The 23,832-nt window shown below is 41.8% G+C and overlaps 2 protein-coding genes and 1 non-coding gene across 5 annotated transcripts in view; 2 read left to right on the forward strand and 1 right to left on the reverse strand.

The window, feature by feature from the left end:
- LOC126091954 (ankyrin repeat and SOCS box protein 1-like) overlaps window positions 1–15,457 on the forward strand; it is a 149,203-nt gene extending 133,746 nt beyond the window's left edge. The window contains exons 4-6 of one of the 3 annotated variants that reach the window (XM_049907322.1): window positions 13,875–14,050; window positions 14,141–14,253; window positions 14,752–15,453. In XM_049907322.1, coding sequence (XP_049763279.1) covers window positions 13,875–14,050; window positions 14,141–14,253; window positions 14,752–14,924 — 462 coding nt within the window. In that variant the 3' untranslated portion in view covers window positions 14,925–15,453. Of the gene's footprint in view, window positions 1–13,874; window positions 14,051–14,140; window positions 14,254–14,751 lie in introns of all 3 variants that reach the window. The other 2 variants (XM_049907332.1, XM_049907341.1) reach the window with 2 other exon arrangements.
- Window positions 15,458–15,641: 184 nt separating this feature from the next.
- Window positions 15,642–17,045, reverse strand: LOC126131276 (microfibrillar-associated protein 1-like). The gene has a single exon (XM_049915172.1). It carries the CDS (start codon window positions 17,043–17,045, stop codon window positions 15,642–15,644), a length of 1,404 nt encoding a protein of 467 aa, XP_049771129.1.
- Window positions 17,046–22,985: 5,940 nt separating this feature from the next.
- Trnaw-cca (transfer RNA tryptophan (anticodon CCA)) lies at window positions 22,986–23,060 on the forward strand. The gene has a single exon. It is a non-coding gene; the product is annotated as a tRNA-Trp (tRNA).
- Window positions 23,061–23,832: the final 772 nt, after the last annotated feature.

Raw genomic sequence — 23,832 nt, forward strand, 5'->3', positions numbered from 1 at the left:
ACGATGGGTTCGTCGTTGTAAGGAAGCTGAAGGGCAAACACCGTTGACTGACGAAAAGCGGAGCGGCAGGCCGGTGAGTGCAGTGACTCCACACAACATTCAGCAAGTTGATGACATCATTCGTGGTGACCGTCGGGTGACTGCAGATGAAGTGTGTCGCATTATTTCTCTTAGTAAAGGCAGTGTGATCACGATTATTAAACAATTGGGGTACTCAAAAGTTTGTGCACGGTGGGTTCCAAGAATGTTAACCGATCAGAATAAAGAGGCAAGGAAAACAATAGCCTCCCAACACTTGCAGCACTTCCGTTTGGAGGGAGATGAGTTTCTGAAAAAAATTGTGACCGGGGACGAAACATGGGTGCAGTTTTTTGAACCCGAATCAAAGAGGCAGTCAATGGAGTGGCGTCACACAAGCTCGCCGAGGAAGAAAAAATTCAAAACTGTGCGATCGGCAGGGAAAGTTATGGCAACAGTTTTCTGGGATACAGAGGGTGTGATTCTGGTTGATTTTTTGGAGCAGGGATGCACAATAAATTCTGTTCAATACGTCACAACCCTCAACAAACTTAAAGCACGTCTTCAGCGAGTTCGCCCAACAAAATCAATGGCAGATGTTCTTCTTTTGCATGACAATGCAAGACCACACACCAGTCGTCACACCTCTGACGAGATTGTCAAAATTGGATGGGAAGTTTTGCCTCATCCCCCATACAGCCCTGACCTGGCACCATCAGACTTCCATCTGTTCGGGCCACTAAAAGAAGCTCATCGTGGGATTCATTTTGAAGATGAGGAGGCCGTCAAAACATCCGTGCGTCAATGGCTTAGGAAGCAGAGCTGTGATTTTTACCGTGCTGGGATACATGCCCTTGTTCAAAGATGGACCAAAACTGTAGAGATGGGCGGAGATTACATTGAAAAATGACAAAATGATCCTCAATGTTGTGGTTTTCAACCTATGTAATTGCATTTAAATTTCCTGACAATTAAACGTAGAAAAAAAAATAGGAGGCATTACTTTTTGACTGACCCTCGTAAGTGAGTAGTATTTTACCAATTCGTGACGATAGAGGCACGGGCTTGTGGACAGATACTCAGTTTTATTACAACAGACTTTCGTCGTAAGGTTATTGTGGCTAGTTTTATTACATTTCTTATAATACAGCTCACAATTTTCGTAAGGTTTCCTTTAGTGTTATTAAAACAATAGTAAACATGAGAGAGAAATTAATCATCAACGATGTATGCGAATTCTCGGATGTTATCTATAACAGTCTGAAAATGCACATGCGGTTTATTGATTACATGCATGTACAAAACTTGTTCTGAGTTAAAGCTGTCAACCGAGGTTTGAAGAAGAATAAAATGCCACTACCAGACGACAGCTAATGTAGAAAATACTTTTACGACGTAACAATGGCACGATGCGCTCTACCCATACATAATACAAAAGTTTCGAGGTGCATCTGCTACCTGGTTGTCTATTAAACCTGAAAAGAATAAAATGTCGCAGAAGTTAGCCCTTTCCCCATATGCGACTATTTTGGTTTGAGAAGTGAAGGGAATTATGTTACAAGTTCCATTAGATTGATAACTTTAGCAGACAGCAGAATTGCGTTTGAAAATATATAGCAGTGAATGTACTCGAACTCGCGGCATCTTATCTACCGTGCGCGATACTTACTATTATTTTTTTGTTTAATCTCATTTCGTTTGTTTTCGTTCGTTGTATCTGCTCTGGGCGGATGTCGAAAGACACCGTTTCAGTTAATTGTTGATCCATTAACTCAGTTTTTTTTTTATTACAGAGGGCAGTGAGCCCTCTGACCGAACACGCTGAGCTACCATGCCGGCAGCCATTACGCTACTAGCTGACACGTAGCTACAACACCTGCACAACTGAACAACAAGTCCTCTAGAACTTCTGCATTCCACAGCGCAATGGGATAATGCATATGACCAGGTGAATACTTATGAGAGACAAACAGTTATACCTTTTCTTTTGCACTGCACGACGTTTTCGACAAACAGATAGCGCGATGGAGTAGCTCGTGGAAAGGAACACTTCCTGTTTAAATTTCTGCATCCTACACTGTTGGCAGTTCTGTGTTGGTGGCAGTTATGTACTTTTATTTTGGTGATTACAAAATAAAGTTGAATGTATGCACTGGGTAGCCAAGGCAGCTAGTTCATGGTGATTCGGTCAACCAAGTAAATGAATTTACTGAACATGCTGGAAATTGATACAGGGACCCTGTGTGTCAGATGTCTAAGCCTGTGTGGGACAACGGCGTTACATAGAAAAACGAGCCACAGAGAAGAGGATTTTGTGGTCTGTTGAGATGATGATTTGTTCATATATCTATGGTCTGGGTTCGGTTCCAGCTTCGATCAATGATTTTAGATAGGGAGAGACAGATTCCATTCTCTTCTGGCTACACCAAGTGAAGAAGATATAATGGCACTGTGGTCTGAAATTCACATTAAAAATGATATTCCTTCTCTACCAAGTAGACGTTAGGTTGAGCCACAATAAAGTCTGGAGTGGCGACATGTAGAAACTCTATCACCAGTAACCTTTCTTATACTAGTTATTTATTTCTAGTGACGAAACAAACGCTATGTAGGCTCACAGGACACTTATTCCATCTTTTATCTGAGCTTCTGCCGATAAACTTGGTTCTGAACTGGGAATGCAAATCAGACCGCCCTTAACGTGGAATTTGATCCCTTCGTGACAATACAGCTCGGCTACAATTTGTTGTTTGTTCAAAACTGCAGATTCCTCAACATCTCCACATATTGCGCGTGAATGGGTTCGAATCCTGGCCCGGCACTAAAGATTTCATTATGTATTATCAAGCTCTAGCATGAGAACACCTATCTGCTGGTGGATAATAATTTCGATTTTTAATGTTTTTTCATTCGTTTTCAATACTAACGATATTTGACGTTTTGACTCCCAGTGAGACACAGAACTACTATTTGCGAGATCACTGTAAGTTCAAGATGTTATTCCGAGCTGCTGGTGGAGAAAAATTCGGTAGCTGACGTCTCTTTGCGTGTAGTCAACAACGATATGTATGAAGCTCTATTCCCAGTCAGCACTGAACTTTTCGTCATATTATTTCTAGTTCAAACATGCTCACATGTCGCTGCTGGTGCAACAAACCCATATTGAACGTTCGTTTTCTCTAGAATATAACAGCGATAGGTACCGGGTTGGAGTCCTGGGAAGGGAAAAATTAATGTTGCCCCTCGTCATTTCAGTTAAAACATCTAGCTACTGCCGAGAAAATCCGATATGTCACAGTTGATTGTGCTTCGATATCTATCCGATTAGGTTCTGGGTTCAAATCCCTGTCCAATACAAAGCTTTACCTCTCGGCATTTCAAGTAAGTTACTTGTTAAGAAGCAATATTTAACATCTCTCGTAGTTCGTTAACAGGGACAATAGGTGCTGGGTAGGAATTCGCGTCCGTAAAAAATGTTTGCGTTATGTAGTTTAAAGTTGATATTTCCTAAGTGATGCTGTCTAAAATCGAGGTATATCACTCTCTGCATGCCTAATCTGGAGTGACTGTTAGTTTCCGTCAGTGACGAAATCTTTGCTTAGTTTGGATGACCTGGGTTTGAATCCATATGCAGGACGAGACGGTTCGTCGTGTCATTTGAAGTTCATACATATTCTCAACTAGCTGCTCGTGAATAACTTAAAATTTTAATGTCATTTTGTGTTAAATAATAAGTAAGGTATGTTACTTTGAAGAGGAAATCATGAATACGACGAACTTACTACGTGCGTTACCTATCTGACGTAATAATGAGAGTGGTAACATTTCAGGTATGTCATTTATTGTAATAAATGTGAGCTTACAAGCGTTAAGGACAGTCTTACCTGTGATAAGGTGTTCCCTGATATTTGTAGTATCGTAGTATTACTTTACATCTTGAGTTATTGCGATACAGAGCAGTGTTTTCTAGTGGTGACTTGTTGGAACCATTTTCAATAGTCAAACGACTGTACCAAGGAGCGATTAGAGGACCTGCTAGACAGCTGGCTTATGTGGGTTGCATGCGAATCAGGCGAAATGCAATTCAGGTCGTTCGGATACTTTTGAGCACGACTGTACCATTAGTTCATGGGCGGTTCCTCGGAAAACCCGAAAAAAAAATTTTTTTTACTATATTTTCGACGTCACCTGCAAACCGAAACCCAGCCGAGTATTCCAAGATGGCTATCCACAGAATTGGTCGAAATTTTTACGATCTATTCCTCAGATCCCGATTACGAACAATATTGAAAATTTTCGTGATATCTGTACCACTTTTCCAGATACAGAGGTTCAAAAATTACCCTTCTCGTTCACGTAAAATATGCAAAAAATTAAATAGATAGATTGATGACATGTATAACCGAGATTTAAATAAACTGACGGATGTATCCGCGAATGAATGTATGAATGAATGATGCATTTACGTAAATTCATGGTTGGTTCCTCAGAAAACCCCCTCAAAAGCTTTTTTCACTATTTTTTTGCCGTCAGCAGCGGACCAAACCCCAGTAGCGGATATCAAGACGGGGATGCACAGCAAATGGCTGAAATTTTTACGATCTCGAGCTTCCTTGAACATTTTCTTGATGTCTATGTTCGTTCCCAAGATTCAGAGGTTCAGAGTCATCCTACTCGTATAAGTAAATATTAAATAAATTGATTGATTGCGGGTATGCCCGTGTTAAACCCATGATTTGATTGAACTGACTGGTATATTGGTGAATGAATGAATGAACGATGCATTTGCGTAAATTCATGGGCGGTGCCTAAGGAAACCCCCAAAACAGCGTTTGTCACTATGTTTTGCTGTCACCAACGGACCAAAGCATAGTCGCGGATTCCAAGACAGCTGTGCACAGCAAATGGCTGTAATTTTTACGATATATTCTTAAGATTCCGGTCTTCAACAACCTTAAAATTTTATAGGTATCTTATCCGTTTCCGAGAAACAGAGGTTCAACGTTACCCTACTTGTGCACGCAAAATACGCACATAAAATGCGGTGCGAGGCGAAAATGTAATTTATAAAATGACGTAGCAAGGAGTAATATAACGTAAACTGTCTCTTTATCCTCAGAAGGGTTCTGGGATCTCCACGTTGTACTACTAAAGCACATGCAAAATTTTTGTGCAATAAAATCTGGTCTGAAGTGTAAAATTATTTTTGCGTTATTTAAACTTCACATAAGCATACTATCAAAATATACACATCCAAAAAAGTTTTGTGTCACTCTGGTTCCTAGATCTCCTGAAGATAGACGTTGACTGTGAATATTGTATCACAGACATATTCCCTTTGACTGTTCAGAGATGTCACTAAACCCGCCCAGAGATGTAAACAACCATGCATGAGTAGCACCTATTAGACGGAGGGGGCCCGACAGCCGATCAGTTCCAGTCGTTCCAACAGGAAGGTGGTACACGGCTCGCGTTGTCTGTAGTTCAACCATAGACGGTCAGCACCGCGGTTTGATCGCGTTCGCATTGTTACTTTGTGCCAGGAAGGCCTCTCAACAAGGGAAGTGCCCAGGCGTCTCGGAGTGAACCAAAGTGATGTTGTTCGGATGTGGAGGAGATACAGAGAGACAGGAACTGACGATGACATGCCTTGCTCAGGCCGCCCAAGGGCTACTATTGCAGTGGATGACCGCTACCTACGGATTATGGCTCGGAGGAATCCTGACAGCAACGGCACCATGTTGAATAATGCTTTTCGTGCAGCCATAGGACGTCGTGTTACGACTCAAACTATGCGCAATAGGCTGCATGATGCGCAAATTCACTCCCGACGTCCATGGCGAGGTCCATCTTTGCAACCACGACACCATGCAGCGCAGTACAGATGGACCCAACAACATGCCGAATGGGCCTCTCAGGATTGGCATCACTTTCTCTTCACCGTTGAGTGTTGCATGTGCCTGCAACCAGACAACCGTCGGAGACAAGTTTGGAGGCAACCCTGTCAGGTTGAACGCCGCAGACATACTGTCCAGCGAGTGCAGCTAGCTGAGGTTCCTTGCAATTTTGGGGTGACATTATGTGCGGCCGACGTGTGCCGCTTGTGGTCATGGAAGGCGCCGTAACGGCTGTACGATACGTGAATGCCATCCTCCGACCGATAGTGCAACCATATTGGCAGCATATTGGCGAGGCAAACGTCTTCAGGGACGACAATTCGTGCCCCCACCGTGCACACTTTGTGAATAACTTCCTTCAGGCGAACGACATCGCTCGACTAGAGTGGGCAGCATGTTCTCCAGACATGAACCCTATCGAACATGCCTGGGATATATTGAAAAGGGCCGTTTATGGACGACGTGACCCACCAACCACTCTGAGGGATCTACGCCGAATCGCCGTTGAGGAGTGGAACAATCTGGAACAACAGTGCCTGGGTGAACAGTGGATAGTATGCGACAACCAGTACCGGCACGTATCAACGCAAGAAGACGTGCTACTGGGTATTAGAGGTACCGGTGTGTACAGCAACCTGGACCACCACCTCTGAAGGTCTCGCTGTATGGTTGTACAACATGCAATGTGTGGTTTTCATGATCAACAAAAAGCGCGGAAATGATGTTTATGTTGATCTCTATTCCAATTTTCTGTACAGGTTCCGGAACTCTCGGAACCGAGGTGACGAAAACCTTTCTTTGATGTGTGTATTATGACCTATCAAGTTCTTTTCATATGAGTGACATGCCGTGCCGTGGCAGGAAAAAGAAGGGAACTAGCGGAAAAACACTCCTATGAGAGCACAAAAAAGGCGAATATGCTCCTCTTTATTAAAAGACTCTAAGTGAAAAGTAGGTTATCTGCTGCCTCATTCTATCTTCCTCAGCACCTTTAAAATTTTCGCGATAATACTGCCATGCGAACTTAATTGCACTTTTTATGCTGAGAGAGGAGAGACAGTGACAGTGGGAAAGAGACAGAGAAGTAAAAAATACTGAAAGACAGTAGAGAGTGGTTGTGGTATAGAAAGAGTGACGGAGACAGTAGCAATGTGTGAGAAAGAAAGGGACACAGTGGCAGTGGAACATAATACACAGTGAGAGAACAGTGCAAGGAAAAGAGTGAAGGAGACAGTGCCAGAGAAGAGGAATAAAGATAAGGAGAAAGTGGAAGTGGGTGAGAGCCAGTGAAATTAGGGACAGAGTCTGTGGCAAAGACAATGAGGGAGTAGTAGTAGAACAGAACGAAGGCGTCTGTGGCTCTGACAGGAGACAGTGACAGCTGGAGAGCCACAAAGAGATAATGACAATGACTTGGGCCGAATGAGTGTGGGAATGAGAGTGGACCACTGGGAGTGGATGGACACGAGAGACTTACAGCGATGAACTAGTAGGTGTGAGCGAATTACAGATTGGGCAGTTTGTGGGAGTGATAGGTGAGTTGCATGTTAAAAAGAGCGCGAATGTACTTGAATGTCAATTCTTTTGTGAAAATTTGTAAAGGTGCTGAGGGAGTTAGAATGAGGTAGCTGGTACTTCAATTTTCAGTCGTAGTCTTTCAATAAACAGCAGAAAAAAATGGTTCAAATGGCTCTGAGCACTATGGGACTTAACATCTATGGTCATCAGTCCCCTAGAACTTAGAACTACTTAAACCTAACTAACCTAAGGACAGCACACAATACCCAGCCATCACGAGGCAGAGAAAATCCCTGACCCCGCCGGGAATCGAACCCGGGAACCCGGGCGTGGGAAGCGAGAACGCTACCGCAAGACCACGAGATGCGGGCTAAACAGCAGCATATTCGTCTTTTTTGTGCTCCGATAGGAACATTTTCCCGCTGGTATGCCACATGGTCGTACTTTCCGTGCTGAGTGTTAATGTGGTACTTAGTCAAATGGTTTGGTAAGTCGTCAACACTGCAGCTAGCTGATTGCCGTGATCTGTAGCTTCTGATTGCCTTGATCCGTAGCTTTCTGACTAACATGTGAGAAAAGTACGCCACACGACCGATGTTTTCGTAATCCACACTGATTGGCGCGGAGGAGGACATTCTGTTAAATATTTCTCGTTATATTTGAGCACGGCAAAAGTTCTAAGATTCTACAACAGACATAAGTCAGTGCCACTGGACGTCAGTTTTGTGCATCACTTTTGCTGTTATTCTTGTAGAAGCGTGTGTCGTTTGCTTTCTTCCAATTGTCTTTTTCGAGAGATCTGTCTTATACTCGTATTATGGTTAAAAGAAGGGATAACTCAGTTGCACATTCTGTATAAACTATCATAATGATCCCATCAGGTGCTGTGGCCTTATTCAATTTTTTTTCAGAATCATTGAGATCAATATCTATGTATTTCATCCGATGCTTCCAATTCATGGGGGTAATTATTCAATGACATAAAAACGAATAGATAAACATCCATCTAATACTCCTTTTTCCAAAGGTCTTGAAACCTCACTGTTTTCATCCTGTTGTTAATCTTGCATATTTCACATACTTCATTGCTCTCTCTTTTTTCATCCGCGACCAGTGATAACTTATATTCGTCTTAATATACTGCGGGAAGCCCTTTGTACATTAACCCACGCCCACACATTGCCAAGGCTGTTTCTAGTATGCTGCAGAAGTTCTGCTAGGAGGCACTACCCCAGCGATTTCCATATTTCTTGAGTCCATAAGAAAGACATTCGTCGCAGTCGATTTGCTTCGGACGAAGAGGGGCTCACCTGGCTACAATCATGGTTCGTAGGAAACCGCGAACATTTTTCCACGAAGGCATTGACCGTCGTGTCTGACAGAGTGATAAGTGTATTAACAGCTGTGGCAATTACTTTTTAATCGTCTGTCTCGTTTTCATTTGCCTGCTTCTTATAATATACTTCTATCATCAGTAGGCTCCTGGACTTCTAGATAGTTTTCAGAAGGCAATTAATGCTGTTTCGCTGGATGTCTTATCACGCCCAACACTTACAAAACTGCTGCAATTATCGCACTACACGGATGGATAATTAAGGTATTCTCCAACTATGACAGTATATTAAGGGAGCATACATATTAATGAATAAAGTATCATATGTAGATTCAATTTCTATCGTATCTAGTGTAACAATACACTTCCTCCATTTCCCATTAGGCTGTCCTTTCGAGAGAAACTTAGATTTCAACCAAAAATCTGACTGCTATCATTTTTAGGTCTTAGCCAGCTTTCCGTACCTAGACTTATGTGAGCTCCAGTGTTTTTTAGATGTGCCTCAAACCGTGGAACTTTGTTTTGAATGCTTCGGCAGTGGATTCCTACAATTTAAATCTCTCGTATTTTAGTGTCATTTCTTTGGATCTTAAACTAATACTTTGCAGTGTCCCACAGTTACCTTTGTTTGCACTGATTGAGAGTTGCCTAATCCAAAAAATCCTTATGTGCACACCCATATACATGGGTAGCAGCCTGTGATGTGTAGTGCAGTCCGACCCATTGAGGATGACCCCTGCGTTTCTCAAAGCTATGGCGCAAGTCTAGGAGGTCGCAGCCTAGCTTGTCACGAAACCTTTGAAGTTTCTAGTTCAAACCTTCCACTTATCTCAGAACCAGTGGGATACGATTACTTTTTGGGACAATTGTGAGTTTCGTTGGAATTCCCTGAGGAAGACTGGCTTGTCAACTTTGTATGCCAGTCGCTGGACTAGTCCAAGTATGACCTTTCGCTGGAATGGTCCAAGTATGACCTTGAAGCCCAGATGACAAACGTTATTCTGTCGAGTTTGCACATCAATCTGCAATTAGTTGTATCCTGTGGGCTCGATGGCTGCCAGAACAACTTTACAAGATTTTGAATGAGGTCACCTGGCATACACATTCAGTGGATAAACTGATCATTTCCTTCGCTACCATTTCCCTAAGGGGTACCATTATTCGCCGCATGTCTGAACTGCTGCCAATTAACAGACTCCTATCCTTTTGATCTTGCCCTTCCCTTGACATAGGGAGCAGCAGGCTTCCAAACAGGTGACGTGTGTCTCATTGTCTCAATTTTAGTTTCTGTGACAGTCAGCACCTTAGACTTGTTGGTACGGAAATGGGTGTAATACCCTGTGTTCTTGCTGGTACATGCCTCCCCAGTAGTGGGCCTCGAGATCTACCACTGGCATACCACTCATAGTCAAGTAGTGGTAGATCCTTTACTTCCTGCAGAGAAGACTATATCCACAAGACAGGATAGCCTATTATTCGAGATCCCTTAGTATCTCTGATACATGTTTCGATAGTCCTTCCAACACATTCATTCGCACCAGCTTCCAATTTCTTGGCAGCAGCCAGAGAGATTTGCAGCTAATAGCAAAGAGTAAGTAGCTCATATTGTGCCTGGGAACAGCAGTCACAGTTGGCCTGCATTGTAGCTAGTGAAATGTTTTACACAACAGAAAAGTAATTAACTAAACTAATCAAAAGTTCAGTGAATTGGGAATACCAGCAAACCACTTTCAAAATACAGCTTTATTAAACCTTGACCATAGTTTCGACAGTGTTAAAACTGTCTTCTTCAGGAGGTATTGTACATAGAATCATATTATCTTTATCCACTGCGGGAGTCGTTGACTCTGTCTAGACTCTCACATTGGAATGAAAGGATATATGATGACGCACTGTATGGCAGAGCATTGCGCCCTCAGCTGCTCGAAAAAGATGATCTTCAGGGCTTGAGGTAGCAAAATATGTTGCAACGATTGTAGTACTGGCCTGAATTTTTAAATTATTTTTGTGTTTATGTGTGTTTAAATGTTCACTAATGTCAGCAATACTTTTATTTGCTATGGAGATATTTGTCGAACAAATTTTACAAAAAGCTACTCCAGCTAACTAAAAATAAGCATTTGCGCTTACGAATTTTGAGATCTGGGATGAAAAAAAGACACTGTAACGGTTTTATCTTTTATTAAAACGTAAGTAAACCGTTTGATTTAGCACTTCTTTAAAATATCTTACAAAAGCTTTTCTTAGTTTTTACCAGTAAACCCTAAGTTCGTTTATGTTAGGTACGAAAATTCTAAAATAACCTCTGTACGGCCTTAACAATAAAATAATATATTGTTATTGTATGATACTTAAATGTCGATTGAAATAATTAGGGTAAATAGTTCACTCCAGAATACTGAGGTCCCCACAACGCGCCACGAGCAGACACACCACACGCGCGCACACTAGTATCTGTTCGTTACGTAAGTGAGCTAACAGTAAGTGCAAAAGAGTGTTGGCGACGGTGGTTGCATAACGCGCGGAAATTGGAAACCTGAACAGTACGCAAAGCCACGACCGGACGCTCTCCGGACGCCAGCCACTCCAGATTTTTTTTTCGAAATTTTTGAGTAAAATATTTTTGAAGGGAACTTTCGGGGTAACGGAAACCTTGGCGAAATTTTTGGGAAAGAAAATTTCGGTAGAAGGGAAATTGGGGAAGTATCTTATATGCATAATCTTATGGTATATCTGATATTTTAGTTCAAACAACACACAATTAATACTCTAGATATTCACTAGCTGTCGCTCTCTCTTCGAATCAATTTGTATACCTTTGCTTTTGTGGGAGACATCAGCCTCACCGCGGTGACACCGACGTATACATGCATAATTTCGATCGTTTGGGATGTCTGTTGACTTCCGTGGTCGTATCGATTCTGAGGAGACGCCGTATTGGATTTCATCGTTTTGGTTGAAGTTTATATTTCATGTGATTCATATTATAACGTATGTCCTATGAATGCACATTGTTTAAAATATTGAGGATCTCTCGAAAAACGGTCGGTATTGGTAAAAATATGGTAATGACAAATCGTCGGTTAAGAGCCTTCAGGAGGTGTAAGCAAAAGGGCATAGGCACGGATTATGTATGTTCACAAGAGTAGTTAATAAAGTTGTTGAGTTTCGAAGTGAGATGAATGTGGTGCGCTAATAAATCAATAGAACAATTAAAAAAAGCACGAAGAAAGCAAATGTGGCATCCATAGAGAAGGTTTTTTTTACTTTTCTGGTCACGCTATTGTTTTTATTTACAAATTAAAAATATTAGTTTATGTCCTATAATTTTTTGATAAGTAAGGTAACTGTACAGTTCTGAACCCATAATTCTACCTTTTCAAGTTGCCAACATTGATAACAAATAACGTTTTAAAGGAGTACGTAGGTTTAAAATATTTGCTGAAATGTTGCCGACATGGTATTAGTTTGAGGAATTTTTTGTCTACTGTAGGGGAATTTCGAAAACTCAATCTGGAAAAGCTGCCGGACGCCCTCCTAACCAGGACAAATCCGAGGAAAACTGGGCAGATGGCTACCTTAATCGGAAGTGACCTTATAGATGTAAATAAATGTGTGATATGCACAGATTTTGCACTTAGCACATTTCATGACACCTTGCAAAAATGAACATAGTAACGTCAGTTTATTCTATTAGAGACAGTAAAAATCGTGGAGCACAACGAAGTCCTTCTTCCACATGCGGTGGCTAACATGCTCTCCTAAGACTAACCTGATGTTGGCAGGGAAATTGCCTATAGCAGACGGTTGATTCATGTGCTTCTCTTATTCTAAGGAAAACGAAGTTAGAAGTTTATTGTGCTGTCGATGGGAAAGTCATTAGAGGTGAGAATAACTTAGTCGGACAAGGTTGCAGAAGCCTTGTCAAGGGAATTAAGCTGGCATTCCTCTTATGTGATCTAGGAAAATCACGGAAAACTTGCTCAAGATAGCCGGATTGGTTTTTTAACCCTTTACATTCCGAATCCAAATTTCATATTTGAACTACTGAGCGACAGTACTCATTGCGTCGTATTCTCTGTGGTAGTTTCTTTATTTTAGAGAGACACTGTGTCTCTCTCCTTCTGTAAGCAAACGATAAGAGAATTACATAGTTGTTCTGAATGGATACTACATTTTGTATTGTTAAAGTCTGTTTTGTTGTACTGTACTTGTAATAAAATTTTTCTACTTTTACCATTATGAAGATGGAATTATTAATTTTAAGTGGGGCTCAAACGCCGAAAGCCAATCCGAATAACTCAAAGTGAACAAATGTTGAAATTATCTGTTGTGCGCAGTTATAAAATAGCTACGTAAGGACGATGACTTCAGCGGGATTCTATATCACTTTGGATACTTCGAAATGAGGTTTGGAATTTTGTGATCGTATGAACTACCCAACAATTCATGATCAGAATGCAGTGTTTGCAGCACCACTTAGACCATGGTAACGGATAAGACGCAGATAGCAGTCCGCTCGTGTAGAGGTAGATTATAATAACGGATAATTATCGGGGAGAAAAGCGGATATAAAAAACTGAATGTGAAACTGTTGGAAGGGCACAAAGGTAAAGAATTGATGTGTCTGTAAGCACATGTTCTTTAATTTTCATAATTTCTTTAAATTAAACGCAAGACTGTTCCCCTTATTTAGGTCTATTGGTATTTCATATTTGAAAGGTCTGTATCTGTGCTTACAAACTCATCTGTTCTTTGCCGTTGCTCCCTTTTGTCAGTTTTTTATATCCGTTTTTCTCAGCGACAGTAAGCTTCAGGATTTTTCAAAATCCACGCAGGTTCGAGATCCACACGGACGCAGTCGCGGACAAAAGCTAGACATAAAATTAGGGCTATATACGCAAGTTGTTATTGATCTTCTCAATGAGAGAGGTCATAAGTGGTAAACAGCAAAAATAAAATCTACTTTTGATGTCGCGTTTTATCACATAATTAGTTACTAGTAGTGTTATGCTAAATTTTAGTTCTTTTCTAACAGTTTACTCTGAAGTAGCTACCTGTTTTGCTGGACCTAGGTGAGAAGCATTTGCGATTGATTTTTGTTTCAGTTGCTGCTAGAATACGGCGCAGCATTAGAAGGGTACCCTGTACATCCTTTACACATTGCGGCGTCCCATGACCACCTCGCGTGCTTCTTTCTGCTCCTCTTGTATGGAAGTAGGACTGATCTGGAGACTTACTCATTTCGACACCGTTCTTTAGCCCACTCTATCGTTGGGAGAAGGTAAAATATACAAGACGACAGTGTTCGCAAATATTTTTGAACTATTTTCATTTGACGAATACCTGGTAAGCTCGTCATATTAATTTACAGGCTTCCTCCTATATACATTTATTTATGGTTACTTTTTGGAGGGAAAGTCGACGACAGCAGTAGAAGTTTAATGCAAGAAGTTGAAGACTACAGAGCATTAGTGGAATTCATAGGTACGGTGGTCATTCAAGAGTGGAAACATCTGATATGAAAGAGTGAAACATCTGATATGAGCGAGGGGAAATCGAGTACCAAAGTTCTCAACTGCTATAGCTTTTTTTAGAGAGTATTCTTCCCTTAGATGATGATAGGTTTGAAAAATGATGGCCGGCCGGTGTGGCCGAGCGGTACTAGGCGCTTCAGTCTGGAGCTGCGCGACCTCTACGGTCGGAGGTTCGAATCCTGCCTCGCGTATGGATTTGTGTGATGTCCTTAGGTTAGTTAGGTTTAAGTAGTTCTAAGTTCTAGGGGACTGATGACCTCAGATGTTAAGTCCCATAGTGCTCAGAGCCATTTGAACCATTTGAAAAATGATGTGCGTGTTGCTGGTCTCTGTATGACTTAACTGCCCGGAAGAGCGATTTTGTGTAACAGTGCAGTGTCTCGATTTTTCCTCGTACAATTTGTCAAGTGCACTTTTTTACAGCATTAAAAGCGTTTTCCCATTACAGGCCGACCACTTTCGTTGAAGAATCAGTGCCGCATAGCGATCAGGAAGAGAATGAAGTGCTGTAATATGCAGCACGTGTCTGCTCTTGGGATACCTGAAGTGCTGGCCGACTTTCTGCTATACAAAGATATTCCCAACGTTGCTGGTATTCATGACCACATTTCTTGGCTATAGGAACATATCGATTTGATTTTTTTGTTGTTATCATGCACTTATGTATAAGCTACGTGCCTTGTTGAGAGAACATGTTTCCTGCTTGTGAAAGCTCGTTTTCTTTAGTTTTGTAAAAAAAGAGAACACAGTTTATTTAATACGACGGATGCTTAATGTTTGTAATACAAAGTAGTCCACATATTATACCACTGGGAAGACAAGGAAATAATAAAAATGTCAGTTTATAATGCTACTTCTTTAGATAACGTTTTGTTATTTTGTATCTCTCTGTAGCAGAAATGTTGGCATAATTTTTCAACACTACAAACATAAGAGAAACCTTTGAAATCTTATAATGTCATTTTACAACCACCAAAAATATATTTGCGGTTATTAAAATGTGAAAGATTCAAATTTAGTGCTTATTTATTAATTGTGTATGTAAATTCATTTTTCAGTATTTGTTAGTTGATTTTAAGCAGGTGTTAAATATATCTGATGACGTGTTCATGCCTGAACGAAGAATATGCTATATGTTTTGCTGAATTTAATCACAGTAAAACCTCTCCTTCGCAGGCCTTGAGTCCAGTCTTTTATTTGATAAATTTGAGATATGCAATAACCTGTGGCTGTCCCCAGCCGTAAACTCTGAGTGACACTGTTGTCACTTTTAAGCGCATTTAATGATCTTTACTGAAGAACATTCGAATTCGGTTGTGTGATAATTCAACTATTCGGTTAGTGGTTCGGCTTTCGTCGTGAAGGTTTTTCGAAATTTTGTTTCATACCGGGGGCTAAAGCAGCATGGAATTTAAGATTCAGAGCTGTTTCTGAGATCCATGGTGAATCAAACTGTGTTGTGTCTTGATCCACAAGATGGGTGTATTTCGTCCGACCACTTCGGCCGAAGTTTTTCACCTGCATAACTTTGGGTAAAACAGTTTTGTCAAACTGATCTTCGAGAGTAGGAGCAGAGAAGTCACGCTTGTATAAATCTTCTTCTTCGTCCATGTAATATGACCCTCTGTGGTAATACTTTTGCAAAAACTTGTACTTTCCTTTGATGGCTTTGTTGGTAACTCTTTTGGGATTTGCCCGAAAATTGAGACGTCTTTCTTCTTCCGTCATAGTTCGTATTTGCTCCACTTCAAGCTGCTCGTTTTCACGTTGTTCTCTTTCTTCTTTGTCTCTCTTAATACGCTTTAATTCTCTCAGTTTCCACATTTCGTATTCTGTCTCATCATTTTCGTCATCGGTATCAACATCTTCCAATGACGCCTCCTTAGCGTCTAATAACGTCCTATCCTTTAGCACTGTCATCTCTACTAGTTTAATGGCTTGTTTTCGTCTCTCTTCAGCGTTTTTCTTCGCTTCCATTTCCGCTTGCTTCATCATTTTCTCAGTGCGTTCTTTGTCTAAGATTGTGGTGCGGTCTTTCTTACGTATAAATACAGGTTTGAGTCTTGGACAATGTGAGTCTTCAGCGTCACTGGTGTCATCGTCCTCCGACGAACCAGAATGACTGCTGTCGCTGGTATTCCGCCCACCTTCTTCATCATCTTCTTCATCTTCGGTCTCCATTAGATCTAATTCGTCTCTCAGATACAGCAACTTCTCTCTTAACAATTTACGTCTTCTCTCTATTTCTGCATCACTCAGTTCCTCTTCTTCTTCTTCTTCTTCATCACCATCACCGTCTTCTTCTTTTTCTTTATCTTCTCTGGTCTCCTCCGATTTTTGTTCGTCAGTATTGTCTGTTTTATTTTCTTCGTGTGTCATCGTGTTGTCTGTAGTTTCAGCTGTTGCGACTGCATCATGTCTCCGACACTTTATTGTGGTAATTCCTTGTATCGCCTGTAGTCGCCTAAGCCTTGGGTCGCTGGATATATCTTCAGGTTGCGAAAAAGTCCTATCTGGTAGTTGAAGTAGTCCTTTATTGTTACTTGTAAGCAATAGTTTTAGCTCGGTAAAATCTTCTGCTTCGGAATCTTCTTCACTACTCGACACAGGAGCGTAATCTGGCCGTTTACCTGACACATACCTATGCACTTTAACTTTCTGCATAGATAATTCACCTTTCTCATTTTTTATAGCTACAGCCCCCGCTGTACTCTGAATTTGTACACTTGCATTGCCGCTCATTTTTATTGAAAATATCAGACGAAATGTTAAACTCAGTTAGAATATCTTTTTATCGTTAGAACGGAGAAAGATTTTAATTGGGACATATTTCTGCCTCACTAGAACAAGTGATGGTACTTATTTGTAATTCTGAAATGATTTTCGTTAATGATGCTTTATACAGGTGGTGGACATTATATAGCCCTGTTGTTATAGCTTCATCTCAATGCAGCGAATCTTGATTCACATAAAGATCCGTTTTCCACTATGAACACGAGTCTCCGATTCGCCAGAAGCCTTTCGATGTCACCTGCAACATAAGAAATTGAAAGAATGAGTGCAGATTTATCTGACATGCTGAAACGCAATTCTATCTTTTCTATGAGATGTAGTTTTGGGTTTGGATACTCCTGCGGCAAAATATTGTAACTGAAAGAGAAGACATCGAATCCTAAAACAAAGATAAAAAAGTGCTCACAATGACGTTGACGGTAGTGTAGCAGAAACAGCAATATTTTACGAGCATGAGGCATAATCTTAGTTGTTTTATAAGATGTCTTGCTGTTCTAATGCTTAAGTGGGAATAACAACTGACAGCAGAGAATAGTGAAATAACACACGGATGGGGGAGGGGGAGGGGGAAGAATTCTGCAGAACTGCAACAGACCTCATCTCAGTATGAATTTACACAAGTATTGAAAAGTTAACCGTAATCAAGAAATGAAACCGTATTTCCGTTGAAAGGTCTGGAGGATAAGGTAAAAAGACATAAAAGACGTAAAACAGTGTCCAAAATACGTAATGAGAACAGGCATGAAACTGAAGGTACGGTCTACATGTTAAAAAAGGAAGAATCGCTATAAAACCCAAAACAACAACAAAATGGTTTGCAGTTTTCTTTGAGGTGATTCAAGAACTCTAAATCCTGTGAAGCAGCTATAAGGAGATCACAAAACGTGGCGGCTGATGGTCTACAGTTTATCTTCCCAATGTATGCCAGACATATTCATATTCAAGACCACATTGGCGAGTTAGTGCGGCGAAGATATTCCGTTGTGAGAAATTACGTCCGCCGTAGCAACAGTATGGGAATGGGCATCCTTGTCCCTGAAGGAGAAGTCTACCAGCTGTGTTTCTGAACAGTAACACATATGCTTTCAGTACCTTAGTTCATTAACTGTGGGCATAAACAGTATTACTCCTATCACCAATGAATAATTACATCTAAAAACCGTGGCCAACACTTCGTAGTAGCACATTAAATGACGTTTAGGGTGTGGTAGGTGTCTCTTCTGCTAGAATGCATCCGAGGATTTCACCCGGCAAAACGGGGTACAAATCGAATAACCTTGCTCATTATAAGATTATTTATGTTGGTCGTAATGTGAAGAAGCAGTTAGGTAACTGTTATATGTTGAACAACCACCTTCGGATCTATGAAAAGTAGAGTTTGTCATTTTGTCAGTAGAGAGTATTGATAACGGTTTCTCATTACCTTTCGTGACTTTGAAGATGGCTGAGCAACAACTGCATCCGGCTGTGTAACTTCCTTCAAATTGTAATAGAGAGAGATAGATTGATAGTGAATTACTGCAGATCGCGTGTCTTCCTAAATGGCAAGATTAGTTCTTACATAAGAATTTTGTCTACATGGCTAGGACAGAAAAGGTGTGGGGTCCTTGGGAAGCGATATTTTTAATGGGGCCTAAAGAATTTAATCGTTGTACGGGATACGGTTGAGCGCATCCAGCGTGGTCTGGAAGGTCATCAGCCAGTATCGGCGACTAGCAGTCAATATGTGATTCCTCATCCACGTGTCCTATTGGCTTTATACAGTGACTGCACAGGAGGCAGATTCGTCGTAAACAGTTCAGAGAACCAACAGTCTCTACTAAGGCGACGACATTGCTTCGCACAGGGGTCACAGTGAACTATAATTGAACAATCGAGTTAATACACCGACGGCAAAAAATCGCAACACTAAAAAATAATTGATGTAGAGTAATGAAATCTCTCGAATACATTTGTCTGGGTAACGTATTTAATAAGTCACAGCTGCAAAATACTAACGCGAATTCTTTACAGACGAATGGAAAAACTGGTAGAAGCCGACCTCGGTGAAGATCAGTTTGGATTCCGCAGAAATGTTGGAACACGTGAGGCAATACTGACCCTACGACTTATCTTAGAAAATAGATTAAGGAAAGGCAAACCTACATTTTTAGCATTCGTAGACTTAGAGAAAGCTTTTGACAATGTTGATGGGAATACTCTCTTTCAAATTCTAAAGGCGGCAGGGGTAAAATACAGGAAGCGAAAGGCTATTTACAATTTGTACAGAAACCAGATGGCAGTTATAAGTGTCGAGGGGCATGAAAGGGAAGCAGCGGTTGGGAAGGGAGTGAGACAGGGTTGTAGCCTGTCCCCGATGTTATTCAATCTGTATATTGAGCAAGAAGAAAAGGAAACAAAAGAAAAATTCGGAGTAGGTATTAAAGTCCAAGGAGAAGAAATAAAAACGTTGAGGTTCGCCGATGACATTGTAATTCTGTCAGAGACAGCGAAGGACATAGAAGAGCTGTTGAACGGAATGGACAGTGTCTTGAAAGGAGGATATAAGATGAACATCAACAAAAGCAAAACGAGGATAATGGAATGTAGTCGAATTAAGTCGGGTGATGCTGAGGGAATTTGATTAGGAAATGAGACACTTAAAGTAGTGAAGGAGTTTTGCTATTTGGTGAGCAAAATAACTGATGATGGTCGAAGTAGAGAGGATATGAAGTGTAGACTGGCAACGACAGGGAAAGCTTTCTGAAGAAGAGAAATTTGTTAACATCGAGTACAGAGTTAAGTGTCACGAAGTCGTTTCTGAAAGTATTTGTATGGAGTGTAGCCATGTATGGAAGTGAAACATGGACGATAAATAGTTTGGACAAGAAGAGAATAGAAGCTTTCGAAATGTGGTGCTACAGAAGAATGCTGAAGATTAGATGGGTATATCACATAACTAATGAGGAGGTACTGAATAGAATTAGGGAGAAGAGGAGTTTGTGGCACAACTTGACAAGAAGAAGTGACCGGTTGGTAGGACATGTTCTGAGGCATCAAGGGATCACAAATTTAGCATTGGAGGGCAGCGTGGAGGGTAAAAATCGTAGAGGGAGACCAAGAGATGAATACACTAAGCAGATTCAGAAGGATGTAGGTTGCAGTAAGTAAAGGGAGATGAAGAAGCTTGCACAGGATAGAGTAGCATGGAGAGCTGCATCAAACCAGTCTCAGGACTGAAGACAACAACATCAACAACAACGTATTTAAGTGATTAACAATGCAAGATCACAGGTTAGCGTAAAGCACGAGATAATCACATTGCAAATGTGAAATGCTGGTACATCAATAACCGGTTTAACTGTCAGAATGTTATTTGTAAGAATGCAAACGTGCATGCATAGTGTTGTACAGGTGCCGGATGTCAGTTTGCGGGATGGAGTCCCATGTCTGTTGCACTTGGTACGTCAATACAGGGACGGATGGCGCTGAAGTTGTCGTCCGATGATGTGCCATATGTGCTCGGTTGGAAACAGATCTGGTGATCGAGCAGGCCAAGGCAACAGATCGACACTCCGCAGAGCATGTTGGGTTACAACAGCGGTATATGGGCGAACTTTATCCTGTGCGAAAACACCCCGTGGAATGCTGTTCATGAATGGCAGTACAACAGGTCGAATCACCAGACTGACGCACAAATTTCCAGTCAGGGTGCATGGGATAACCTCGAGAGTGCTCCTGCTGTCACAACAAATGCACCCCAGGCCATAACTCCGGATCCAGTGTGTCTAGCAGGCAGACAGGATGTTTGGGAATGCATGCTACAGAGCATCTGACTCCGAGCTGTTCTTGAAGTAGCCGATTTGTAATGTGTCACTGTTGTGCCAACTGCTGTAGATGCAGTACGATGCGACGGAACTATACGCCGAACATGATGGTCTTCCCTATCGATAGTGACAAGTGGCATCCGGAGCTCGCTCTTCTTGCGAGCGTACATCCCCGTGACCACCTCTGCCAGCAGTCATGTACAGGAGCTACTTTCCTGCCAAGTCTCTCTGCAAAATTGCAGAAGGAACCGCCAGCTTCTCGTAGACCCATTGCAAGGCATTTTTCAAACTCAGTGAGGTGTTGATAATAGCGTCTTTGTCGCCTTGAAGGCATTCTTGACTAACATCAACTCTTCACGTCCAATCTCAAATGATTTGCGTCCTTATAGTGGCGCTACCAGCGTCGCTCTAATGCTGCTGGCTCGAAATGAACAGACATCATCTTGCAGATGTAGAAACACGTTAAAGTCGCACAACTCCTTCTTTGTGTTGCGACTTTTTTCCGTCAGTGTACTTTTAAACGACAATTTGAGATAATAATTAAACTAATTCCGCGGGCTGTACGGTTGTTATTTTACCAATAAAAGTGAGTGTAGCGAATAAAACAGACGTCTGCTGTGTTTTGTAGACGTCAATGAGTTCGCAGCAGTGATCTCTATACTAACTTAGTATGCAGATCACTGGTCCGCAGCCCAGCCGCCAGGGACACTCTTGTTTTGGCGTCGGTGCTCCAATGGAAGGAAAGAGTGAGAACTTCTTTGCTTAATAGAGGCACACTGTGCAAATCGTTAACCGACAGCAGTTTATAAGTCTCAAGGTCTTGCTTATCTGCAACATGTTTCTGTAAATAAATGTTTGTTGTCCAAAGTTTTACGAGTGCCAATAATTTGTGTGCTACGTCTGCTGATGTACCTAACCACAAACATTTAAACGTAGTTCGGACGGATATTGCCATAGCACCTCTAACACTGAGCATATGACACACTAATTTAAGGCACTGGTTTTATACTTCAATCACGCGTCTATTCGAAACAGTCGTGGGGACACTGCCAACGACAGCGGATGCTGCGGAGAGAAAACTCTTTTACTAGCGACAGCGACCTTATGTGGAATATGTGAGGAACTATGATTCAGTTTGGGTTATGCCTGCCGTGTATGCGTCCTGTGTCGATTACGGAGTAAAGTGTATGTTATATGTAACTGCTTCATTATTCCAGGTTACACTTATCCATTCCCAGGGTAAAGTCTACATTGGTGAACCGCAACGACTGCATAGGGCTCATTTGAATGTTTCTGTGTTCCCAGTTCGGATACTACGCATCGTCTATTGTGCCGTCTTCCAACTGTCTAGCACCGAAATTCCTACTCAACACAGTGATTTTCGTATAGATATGTTCAGTGCTTTACAGTGAAATACTCGGCAACCGACACTGCTCAAGTAGGAAAACTATCACTATCACTGCAGTGTCACCGGTGCTAACAATGCTAGCTATGCTATCAAACAATGTATCCCTACAGAAAATCTGTTGGGTGATTTCGTTTCAGGTGTTACTTCATAGCGTATCATTCCACTACTGTGCACCAGCTCCTTGGACACGCAGATTCTCGAATTTTTGCTGATGTTGATATGCTTACCGCATTGCGTCCAACCTCGATCAACCTGAAACTTCCTGGCAGATTAAAACTGTGTGCCGGCCGAGATTCGAACTCGGGACCTTTGCCTTTCCCGGACACGTGCTCTACCAACTGAGCTACCCAAGCACGATTCACGCCCCGATCTCAAAGCTTTAATTCCGCCCGTACCTCGTCTCCTAACTTCCAAACTTCGCAAAAGCTCTCCTGCATACCTTGCAGAACTAGCACTCCTGGAAGAAAGGATATTGCGGAGACATGGCTTAGCCACAGCCTAGGGGATGTTTCCAAAATGAAATTCTCACTCTGCAGCGGAGTGTGCGCTGATATGAAACTTCCTGGCAGATTAAAACTGTGTGCCGGGCCGAGACTCGAACTCGGGACCCTTGCCTTGGAAGGTAGGAGACGAGGTACTGGCGGAATTAAAGCTGTGAAGACGGGGCGTGAGTCGTGCATGGGTAGCTCAGTTGGTAGAGCACTTGCCCGCCAAAGGCAAAGATCCCGAGTTCGAATCTCGGCCCAGCACATAGTTTTAATCCGCCAGGAAGTTTCATATCAACGTACACTCCGCTGCAGAGTGAGAATTTCATTCTGGAAACATCCCCTAGGCTGTGGCTAAGCCATGTCTCCGCAATATCCTTTCTTCCAGGAGTGCTAGTTCTGCAAGGTATGCAGGAGAGCTTCTGCGAAGTTTGGAAGATAGGAGACGAGGTACTGGCGGAATTAAAGCTGTGAGGACTTGTCCGTGAAAGGCAAAGGTCCAGAGTTTGAGTCTCGGCCCGGCACACAGTTTTAATCTACCAGGAAGTTTCATATCAGCGCACACTCCGCTGCAGAGTGAGAATTTCATTCTCGATCAACCTGTTCACACCACATCACGTTTCCCGACCAGTTAGAGAAATTCCAGACGTTACTACTGAAGTTACACTCAAGCTGTGTATGGATACTGTGAACTCGTCCATTGTGGATCACTGGACATCATTCTGGCCATCAACACAACCATGCACCAACGACTCCACCACCCATTTTCGTTCACAACTTAAGCTACCTCCATTCCGCCCAGATCAACCTGTAATGGGGTTCACGATCGCTGAGTGATTTTGGCCACCCATAGCCTCTCGGATGAAAGCGCAAAATTCGCCACTTTTCTCAGCCACTTCGGTGAACACACTTAGATAACCAGCAATATTATTCTGACTCCTCTGGATAGCAATAAAGTGAAGTCTACAGTATTTCAACGCCTTTCACAAACACTGGAGCACCAATTAAAACAAGATATCTATGATGAATGCCTGAAG

This window comes from Schistocerca cancellata, chromosome 1 (genome assembly GCF_023864275.1).
Source record: "Schistocerca cancellata isolate TAMUIC-IGC-003103 chromosome 1, iqSchCanc2.1, whole genome shotgun sequence".
NCBI lineage: Eukaryota > Metazoa > Arthropoda > Insecta > Orthoptera > Acrididae > Schistocerca > Schistocerca cancellata.